The following is a 10,952-nucleotide window of genomic DNA, read 5'->3' on the forward strand; positions in this document are numbered from 1 at the left end:
TTATTCCGGTTATTCTACTGTTTCCACCGGATAAAATCTACCCATTTCTACTACCCCCTGAAACCGACCAAACATGCGCCCAGAAGATTCTACGCACAAAGACACTGCTAAGCAGGGGGAAAAAACGAAACAAGAAATTCATGACCGGGAAAACGGCAAGAAAAAAATTCATGCAGAAGGAAGGTCCAATTGCGACTTGGGGCCTTACTCCAGGCCCTGCTATATTATTATTAATAGATAAAGAGATCTAATAGTGTACTGAAGTATTTTCCTCACACTACATGAAATGACAATTATAAGGTGACAGAACTGTCATTCAGAAATCAACAGCCGTCCACTCCAAGTGGCTTCCTCCTCTCTCACTGTGTGTACATTTTCGAAAAGATTTTGCATTAAAAAGTGGCCTGTATCCTTTGATCTGTTGCGAGTGTAGAATAATTTATAAAGCACAAAAACATAGATAATGAATCAAGATTTCACTATTAAAAAAAAGCAATATTTTTCTGAAAAAAAAAATTGTGCACAGGGTTTCCCCTGAAAAAAAAAAAAAATCCTGCACAAGCAGTTAGCGAAAAAAAAAATTATTGTAAGCTGAAAATTCCCCACTCACCCCCCCTCCCCCCCATCACTTTTCTAATGGTCCGTCCCTAAGGTCGATGCAACTGTAAATTTTACTAATACAACATTTAAGCGGCCTAGAGATGACATTACTTTGTAAACCCAAGTAGGATAGGACTACGTCAATTATCTTTTTAGGTACCGCTGTTGGGCGTTCAGCATTTTGCTGTTGTCTTGTTAAAACATCATTAATGTTATAGTTTACGATACCCACTGGATAACCATTCTGTAACAACTACTTCCGGAGATCATTAAGGTGGGGGTACTCCTGAAAGCCGTTTTCACGCCGCTTAAAATCGGTTTGATGGAAATATCTCGTTCTTGTTTCAAGCAATACAAAAACCGTATGCTCATAACACAAATCAATGTTTTGGGGTGTTTTGTAAATTTTTTGGTGGTTTTTAGGTATATTTGAGAGGAGATAGTTTTTCTCAAAAGAGTAGTAAAATTTGGAGAAATAAGAAATAGTTCAGATTTGACGTAGTTTAAAATTAGAATTTGAAGTTAAAAATTGATATATGGACACCCAAACAGTCCCCTGGTGTGCTCTTGGGTTGGGGACAGCTGTCTGTTGGTGTTCCAAAATTGTAATTGCTACGTTTAGTGATTGGTTTTAAAAATCTCGCGCCAGTTTGTCAACCAATGAGAAGGAGAATCAAAACCAATCGCCACTTACACGCGCGTTTTTTCTCGCGCTTTGGGCATCTTTCACAGGATTTTTTATTGCGAATTTGGATTGGTTCATTCCGCTGTTAGCACCTGCTGTGATTGGTCGAAGTATTTGTTTTACCGACACTCAATTGGAAGCAATAGGCCTTTTGCAACAAACGATCACATGGTACTAAATCCGCCATACTGGAGGGCAAGCTCATTATTATTCCCCCACTGGGACATTAAAACAAAGGCAAGACAGGCTTGACTGGTTCAGATCTCTTTGTTTTAATGTCCCAGTGGGGGAATATTAATGAGCTTGCCCTCCTGCATGGCGGATTTTGTATGGAAACTGTTCTATCTACTTTTTCAAAACCAAATTTCCAGCTCTCGTATGGCTTAATGAGTTGTAGAGGAGTGGGCAAAAATAAACTGTGACCTACTCGCGTGCGTTCTACTCCTCCCCCACCCCCCCCCCCCAATTACCCCGGCTGCACCCATTGGCTTTGCGGCATGAAGCCCCACTTCCCACCCCCTCGAGAAAGCTTTCTCGCAGGCGTGCGTAATTTATGAAAATACAGGGACCATCCAGCCACCTCCTACGCAGAACCTCTTTGGTTTTCGTCATCCATTCATCCCACTTGTGACTAAGCGCCAAGACGTGTTTATCTGCACGTATTTGTAAAATCATGGTTGTTGCTCCACGAACTCGCTCCTGGAGTCGTAAGCGATGAAGAGTGACCAGCAGTAGCAGAGGCCTGTGTAACAAGCGCTCTCCTGTGAAAGAAAAGCTTTGAGCCGTGCCAAAATTGGGGCGGAAAGTGAAGACAAGGCAAGATCGAGCTAACCAGATACCAAACTTTCTTATATTTGTCTTTTGTAACGACCGCCATGAGAAAGATTTTTGCTTGCCTTCATTAGATAGAAATGTAAAGTGAACGTAAATATTTAGAAAGAAGATCCGGATGCCAGAAACACAAACGTTTTCACCACAGCGAAAAATGCCTTTGCGCACGAAAAAAACTTCGAATCCAGGCTCTTTCGTTTTTCTCTTTAATTAACTGGCAGAGATTTTGGACTTTGGACTTTTTTTTTGGGGGGGGGGGGGTGGGGGGGTTGTCGCGATTTGGCTGCGCATGCGTAATATTTGTTTGTCTCGTAGACACTTTTCAGAGAAAGCAGTCCAAGTAGGATTCGAATTCGTTATCTCCTCATTCAAAGGAGGAGGCAATCGCGAGGGCCACTAAACCACGGACGACTACACTACAATCCGTGACCGGAATCTCGTTAAACGTTATGCAATATCCGGTCATCGTAAGACTCTGTCCGGGGAGTTAAACTCGTCTGACGCGATTTCGGCTTGTTATCGTTCCCCGTGTTTCACACTACACATAAGAATTGATACAAGACTACAGCAGGTTATGTCGATTGTGTGAAATACTCGTAATTTCGTCCCTTTAAATAAAGTGGGTTTATTCCCCGTACAAATCATACAAACATCGGGCACGTTGTGTAACACAACACTTCCGCTGTCACGGTTTCTAACCGAGGGCATGGGCTGCCTGTGGTCTCAGCGACCAAATACTACTGATACTGATCATCATTGCGAGGTGTCAGCGAGAAGTTGACTGGTTTCAGCATCGACATGGAGGAAGATCCTGACCCTCCTAAAAGAGGGATTCTAAGAAACAAATCAGAGGAAAAGCACCAGTAAGGGTCTTTGAAAATCACTAATGTTTCTTTGATATTTTCGATAATTTGTGTATTCTCACAACAGTTCTGCGTAAAATAAGCATCGCTGATTTTGTGCACGCGTGTGGTTTGTACATGTAATATAATCAATTCACCAGAATTTCTGTTTCTTCAACCATTTCATTTCTATGATTTCATCTAGTTAGTACGTAGCTGCTTCTATATATGTCGTAAAGCACACCCTTTCTGAGCGCGAACAGGGACTTCATTACAGCAAATGTTTGTATTGTATCTTCTAAAGCCGGGAATTAATATTGAAAACATTTGCCCTCTAAAACAAATTTTCTGATCTCTTCAAATTAAAAACAACCTTGAGGCTTATTTGTATCGCATTTCAAGTTTACTTGGATTACACTGATTATGAAATTTTGCATATGCAATAATTATCTTTGTGGCAGCTTACCTAGAAATTTTAATGGATATGACACCTTTACAATAGTTTTTATCTAGGCGCCAAATTAACAAGTTGCAAGTCCATTAGCTTAGGTGTGAACTAAGGTTACGTTGGTGTGAACTTATAGATGGCTTAAGCAGACTTAAATCAAATGGGCCGAATATTTTGTGTTTTTATTAATTATTATGTACCAAGGATGTAAAGAGATTTCAGTTTCCATCCAGGAACTCGGTTGATATTATTATACAAGCACTCTTTGGGTTCAGCATAGTTGATGAAGATGTTTTTGTAACATTGTGAAAACTTTTAAAAATTAAAATTGAGCTTACCCATGAAATGTTAAAATTTAGTCTTTTCATAAAAAAAGGTTGTAAGTTTAATGAATGTGATAAGTGAGTGAATCGTCCTGTGGGAAAAATACAAGTGATTGCCTAAAATCTCTCATTGATCAACCAGTCTTTCATTTTTATTTGTCAGATTTAAGGTCGCTTGGACAAGAAGAAATGAAATATGCTAATAATGTGAATGGGATTCCTATAACCTCACCACATGAACATTTTAAATTAAAAAAAAGTGATGAATGTTTTATGCTGTTCCTTTGGATAGGTTTAAAAGCCTATTGCTGAAGACAAAATACATTTAACATTGTGTACAACAAGAGCAAAAGAGGCCGCATATTTTCCCATAATAATTTTTGGCTTTTTGTCGATTGGTTTTGTGGTCATTGGAAGAATAACTCCTTAATTTGGATTTGTATATTCTGTCTACTTTTGTTAGCGTTATTGGAATGTTGGCCCAAAGTTAAGCTGGTGAACCTCCATTTATATTTTCTTTCGTCTGATAATTTCCATTCTAAAGAAATTACTACTTTTGAGCTAGATATCTCTCCCCTTGTTTGTGCGAGCAATTTATTTATTTTTTATTTCACTTATTAACATTGTAAATTCCATAGAAAAAAAGGCTATAAAGTTGAAAATCCAACTTAAAATAAGGCCTAGGGATGGGCAGCATAAAAGCATATGTTTTTCATGAAATCCCTTCACTTTTTGATCAAGCTGAATATTTAATATTTCAAAAGGAAACCCTCTGGGACACACCTTGACTATCCCTAATGGCAAATATTATTCTCAAATCACAAACGTTTTCACCACAGCGAAAAATGCCACTGTAACACATCACAGGGAAAAGTCGCTGCAACATTTTGCCTCATGTGACATGGTTAATTTTGTGAAAATCATTGTTGCTGCGGTGGCAGAATTTTGTTGCTGCGATCAGCTGCAGAAATTCAAACCAGTTTGAATTTGTGCGACTGATCGCAGCAACAAAATTAGCGCATGCAGCGTTGTCAGACCGTGTGTACATTTCAAGCAACAAGTCACTGCAATATTGCAACAAAATAATAAATGAACTAATGAGAGAGCATCATATGGTTGGTCATACATGTATTGAATTAGAAAACTAGTTCACATTACTCCTCATACAAGATCACTGCTTGTGCACGGAACAGGCACTGTGTGTCGTGTTGTTTTCTGTTGCAAGTAGTACAACAGAGAGACCTGTCGCTGCAACTTGTTGCTTAGTGTGTCTTGGCCTTAAGTAACCCCTTCAGGTAACTATTGGCTGCTTGTGCTTTGTGCTGAACAGGAAATAATATTTGTAAATGCCAAAAATATTTTTATCAAAGGCTTGTATTTGAATACACTGCATTTCAGTTCAGGTATCCATTGGGATGAAATGAACATTTTGATGACACATCACCCCCCAGACAAAGATTATGGACACATGAAGATCAATGAGCCTCCAACACCATATAGTAAATGGAAAGAGCCAGAAAGTGAGGAAGGAGAAGGAACAGTGGAGCCATTTTCAGACGATGAAGCTGATCCTGGAAAATTGGATGCAGAAAACTTGCATGAAAGGTGAAGATAATAATTTTATTTAGAAATGGTAAACTGAATAATAATAAGAAGAAGGAGAAGGAGAAGGGAGCTGGGATGGTGCAGTGTTGAGAGCACTCGCCTCCCACCAATGTGGCACGGGCTTACAGTACTTTGCAAAACGAAACGAAACGAAACGAAACGAAATGGTACTTTGCGAAATGATTAACTGTAAGATCTATTGCTAAACAACGCAATTTAAAGCAATGCAGAAATTGTGAGCCTTCAAGGGGAAAAGAAAGGAAAAGTTCGTAAACAAATAAAGAGCTTGCTCAATAAAATTGTTCCAGAATCTTCAAGGATATGCAAGCTGGGCCACTCTTGTTTCGAATCGGAACGGCTTTGTGTTTGTTTCACGTCGAAAGTATTTTCACATTGCGCACGCCTAGACTTGTAAACAGGAAGTGATGCCAAAAAAATGTGAAGGCAAATCTTCATGTTCTTGTAGTTCTTAACTTCGATCTGTATGAGTTTTGGTACTTGAACTTATCAAATGGTCACATGTTTTAGTCTCCTTGGTCCTGAGAATTGTGAATGTACAACATCTCATATAAGTTAACTCTGGTTCCAGAAAAACAGCAGTATTCCTGTCGATACTTTGTATAATTTATTTATTCTTTTTATGTTTTTCCATCCACACTTTTCTATCCGCTTTTTCCCATCCGCAGGTATCCGGCCCACCTTTAGCAGACACCATAAAGCCGGTGGATTTCCACTGTCACGTAATTTTTAAGTGCGTACGGACGTAAACTTTAACTGGCTTTACGTGCGTAAATAAAATAGAGGCGATGTATGGGAGGTCGGACGTAAACGTAAACCCGGTAAAAGTTTACGTCCGTACGCACTTAAAAATTATGAATTTCTGGCAACGCCAGTTTTACAGACAAGGATCTGATAGGTACTGATAAAATCTGGGAAGCGTCGTCTTGTACCTGGGATGGGGTTCTCAATTGTCTGACTTTTAGATCACCTCAAGTGCACATCTCTATTTGTTTACGAACTTTTCTTTTGCCCATGAAGGCTCTTGATTTCTGCATTGCTTCAAATTGCGTTGTTTAGCAATAGATCTTACAGTTAATCATTTCGCAAAGTACCGTAAGCCTGTGGCACAGGTCTGATTCCCAGACTCCGCGTCATTTGGGTTTGTGAGTTTGTTGGTTCTCTACTTTGCACTGAGAGATTTGTCACGGTACTCTGGTTCCCCACTCCTCAAAAACCAACACTTTATTTGATTTAATGTGTTGATTTCATTGTTCAGTGTTCCCAATTAGTGCTCCAACATTAGAGGACTAGACTATTCAACACAATATGGTCATAGCGCGCTCAATATTTGTTGTGCGTACTCAACAGATATCCTGCGATGTACGTAATTTTGTGTGTCGCAGAGAAAAATGGTAGTTTTTCCAGGCCCACACCCTAACCACGTAAATCATCTCTTCGATGGCTGTGTTGCCAGAATGGTTGTCTTGGTGGTGTAGTCGTTAGCACACCCGATTAGTAACGGGGGGACATGGGTTCAAATCCCGCTCAGGGCAAATTTTCTTTCAAAACATTTAAATTCAGTTAAAAAGTATGATTATTTGGGGAGTGCATTGTCAGCTGAGGGTTTCTCTCATATACTCTCTCTATATAGATACCTGGATATCACCTGACTGTATGGAAATGATATGTACCAATAAACCTTACATCATCATCATAATAATAGTAATAATAATAATAATAATAATAATAATAATAATGGTATTATTGTTGTTGATGTTGACTTTTGGTTATTGACATTCATGAAACCCTTGAGTAAAAGCAACCAACCAACCTGGCCCTTCTGAATTTTTGCTAGAATTAAAGATGCTCCCCAGAGACGCTCATGGGAAGAAGAAGAAGGAAACGACGAAGAAGATGATGAGCTTTCAGAAGGTCAGCAAGGTAGGAAGTCCAAACTTACTGTCAATTCTGATGGATTGGACCAACACATTAACACTTGAAACTTATTTTCATAAATTATATATGCTTTACCTTTGTGTTTAGTAAAGGAAAAAGAATTCAGTGAAAAGAGAAAGAAGCATTACAATGAATACTCCAAAGTTAAACTTGCACGCAAGCTAATAGAGCAAGAGTTAAAAGATATGGAAGATGATGGTGATGCCACAGACAGCAAAGAGGATAACACAGCCTTGTCAGAAGTTCCAGTGGCAGCTGCTGCTGACACAGAGGTAATGAGATACATGCAAATTTAAGATACATGTGATTCTTTTAAGTAGAAAAAGTGCTTCCTTGGCAAAGTTTTCTTGAGGTATTGAAGCAAATTGAGGGACAGTGTGTACTTTCCATTCAGCAGATATTTCCAGAAATTTAAGCATTTAGAGGTCAAGAGAAATGACCTTAATTCAGTTTGGCAATAATTATTATGACTTTGACTGGGCTGATTGACTAAAAGGTCTTTTTGCATCTGACTAAGTTGTTGTTCCAGGCTTTGTCTCAAGCTCTAAAAAACCTCATGGATCTCCCCGAATGGTGTGCAACTCATGGGAAAGCATGGTGACTTGGATTGAGTTCATACAACTAAGAAAATGGTTTCATTGGGCACATGTAACTTTTGAAATCTCGAACTTTAGTACTCTAAATATCTTGAAGCCTTGTAGTTTAGCCTAATAATGTGAAATCGCATACATGTGTAGAGGCTTTCTATTAGGCCAATAGCACTTTCAAGAGTGCTTCTCACAATTACGTTTATAAATACTGCATGAACAATAACTTCTGGTGGTGACATTACATGTGAAAGGAAAAATTGAAAAAGGAGCCCAAAATGTATTTTAGTCTCTTTTTAATATGATGATGATGATGATGATGTTGTTGTTGTCTCTGTGTAAGCCCACTATTGAACTTTGTTGCACCAAAAACTACAAACTATTTGCAATGAGTGGCGTATGGTGTGCCTCGTAATTTGGTGGTTTTTACTTTAGACACAATAGGGACCTTTAGATCAGGGGACGACGACTATGACTTTTCCATTCTGAGCATGCACACTTTGAAAAATATTGGCCTCCAAACCTTATGCGCATGCTCAGTATGAAACTTGTACTTGTAGTTTTCTCCTTCCTCCCATCTAATTTGTAAAGGTGTCTAATGATATGAACAAACAACAATTATTTGCAAATTCAGAAGTGTTTTTTTGATTATTAATCCCCATAGTTACCAGTACGTCAAAATATACTAATTTTTAACAAGATAATGCATCTGGTCCGGTTTGCTCGAAGCATGGTTAGCACTTACCAGCGTTTTCTACCATGTAAACCTATAGGTTTTGATACCTCTTCATCCATTCATGCCCTAGACATCCCCGGGGTTCTCCATTGACGAGTAAAATCGGCTGGCGTTAGACACAGTGTAAAATACTAAGTCTGGCCGGTTTAAGCTGGTTTGGGTGTTAAAGGGTTAAAATTACTTGAAGGTACTTAAAAGTATGAGAGTAAACAGGACCGACGAAGATGACGAATGGTAATGATGATGTCGACACTGACGGAAGACCATTTCATTTGTTGAAGACTCTCATTACATGAGAATTCTTTGCCAAAGTAATGTAAAGTTTACTGCATATTCGTTCACTCAAATGTTCTTAAGAGAGTAACTCTTAAGATGTAATGTTTCTTTGATTGACTCCTTAGATGGATGAGGTACAATGATGGATAGTTTTTATTGTTGCTTGAATGTGAACTTTGGCTGGAAGATGTAAATGTTCATGATTGTATGCCTGTGCAGATAAAGCAAATTATATGGCAAGATAGGTCTGCTGATCCTCCAGGAACTGAAAGATGGTGCAAAAAAGGCTACCAAATTTGCCGCTTGAAAGACACTGTGTACAGGGCTGCACATGATCTCCAGTAGGCAAGAATGACTGGACAATTTTAACTAAATAAATAAGTACAACTTTATTCTTAAGTTGTTGAAATTCTGTTCTACACTTGCTCAATAAATATTTAGTGTCCTATTTTATTATTGTTGAGATCCGAGCACAAAATTAATAATCTTGGAACAAGATTTAGCATGTGTCAAAATTTCTGACCGGTAGCAATGTTCTTGTTGGTTTTTTCCTGCCAGCTTACAGCTAAATTCCAAGCAATATATGGTGCGAGGGTTTTCAGATAATTGCTGAAGGCAATTTTGGTACAATTTGGTTTCTGGGCCTCAAAAAAATCAGCAGCAATTTTTTTGCTTGGAATTTGAACAGCAGCTCTAGGAAATTTTCAATGATTATGAAATACTGTTCATAACACTTATCTAATCTTCAATCTTTTGATGTGTTCAAGCAAATTATTATTTTATGAATGATCTGCTGTTTTTACTTGGTTTTTCTGTGAATACATTTTGGGAACTTTTTAAATTTTCTTACGAGAAGACACTCTATAACGGGTGGAACATTTGGCACATAGATATCATCACTTTAAAAAAATTATTAATCAGCTACACAAGAGCTCTGTGATAATTTGTACAATAAAAAGGCCACTTAAGGGCCCACTGACGTATTTTTTGAGGTGCGTTGCTAAGGATGTAATGCTTAAGTAATTTGAGAGAATTTGGCATTATTTTGGTCAGTTTCCAACTTTTGTAAGCCAATGACCCTAAACATGACGTCATCATACCACGCCCATGGTCACGTGGCCAATAAAAGAAAACTCTAAATTATTTGTCTCTGTGCTACGCAATTTTAGTATTTAATGATTTGTATTCGTTTTTGCATCCAGCCAAGCGTGGTTGTCTTTTTATTTTGAAAAATGTTCTTTTTAAGGACATAAACGATACTGAAATACCCATAACTTTTTCAAAAAAAGATGATTTTAAAAAATCAATGCTTAGCTATATTCTGTATTTGGGGGTGAAACGTGCCACGTAAAAAAAAATTAATTCAATTTAAAACCGCCAGAAATTTAGCTTTTTTCTCAAACCGGAAGTCTGTTTACGCATGCGCAGTTGATCTGAGAACGAGAACGAGCGCGAGGAAGGGCGAGGAAAAAACCTTCGATTGAAACAACAGTTTGTGCGGTGACTTTTGCTTGTGAGTGGGTTTTCTTGTCAGCTCATGATATGATGTCGTCAGTTACCAGAAGTGACATTTCACTTCCTTAGCAACGCGCGAAAAATCCGTCTGTGGGCCCTTAATGGCAAACTGTCTTTAAGATTTTACAAGATGTTTGTGTGCCTGGGTTTAAGAGTTTCAGTCTCTTGCATGAAAATAGGGACTTTATGATCTAATACGGCAATACCGACAGAATGTAACTTTGCATAATCCTAAGTCTTTCATGGTTATTTCATCTCGTTCGCTTCCTACCGTACAGGCAGATTTTATCCTACCGTAAAACTGAATTTATACCAGCTGTTTCAGAGTAAAATGTAGAATGAAAGATTCGCATTTGTATGCTCACGTTGTCTTTAAAACCTCAAATTTGGCGATTTCACATTGTTTTTATGCAGAGTACAGCAGTAAAGTGCATGCCACATGTGCAGCATGATTCTTTTTCCTCTTTTTACCAATGATGTTATTGGTTTGTGGCATTGTTATTGCCGTAGTAGTTTCTTAAACTCCCTATTATCTTTTAAGGGTTCCC

General features: G+C 38.3%; 1 protein-coding gene across 1 annotated transcript; it reads left to right on the top strand.

Moving 5' to 3' along the window:
- The first annotated feature begins 2,821 nt into the window (after positions 1-2,821).
- LOC138005579 (protein phosphatase inhibitor 2-like) lies at positions 2,822-10,236 on the top strand. The gene is made up of 5 exons (XM_068851787.1): positions 2,822-2,979; positions 5,128-5,334; positions 7,190-7,275; positions 7,378-7,562; positions 9,015-10,236. Exons 1-5 carry the CDS (start codon positions 2,915-2,917, stop codon positions 9,030-9,032), a joined length of 561 nt encoding a protein of 186 aa, XP_068707888.1. The 5' UTR covers positions 2,822-2,914; the 3' UTR covers positions 9,033-10,236.
- The last annotated feature ends 716 nt before the right edge of the window (positions 10,237-10,952 follow it).

Source organism: Montipora foliosa, chromosome 1 (assembly GCF_036669935.1).
Source record: "Montipora foliosa isolate CH-2021 chromosome 1, ASM3666993v2, whole genome shotgun sequence".
Lineage (NCBI taxonomy): Eukaryota > Metazoa > Cnidaria > Anthozoa > Scleractinia > Acroporidae > Montipora > Montipora foliosa.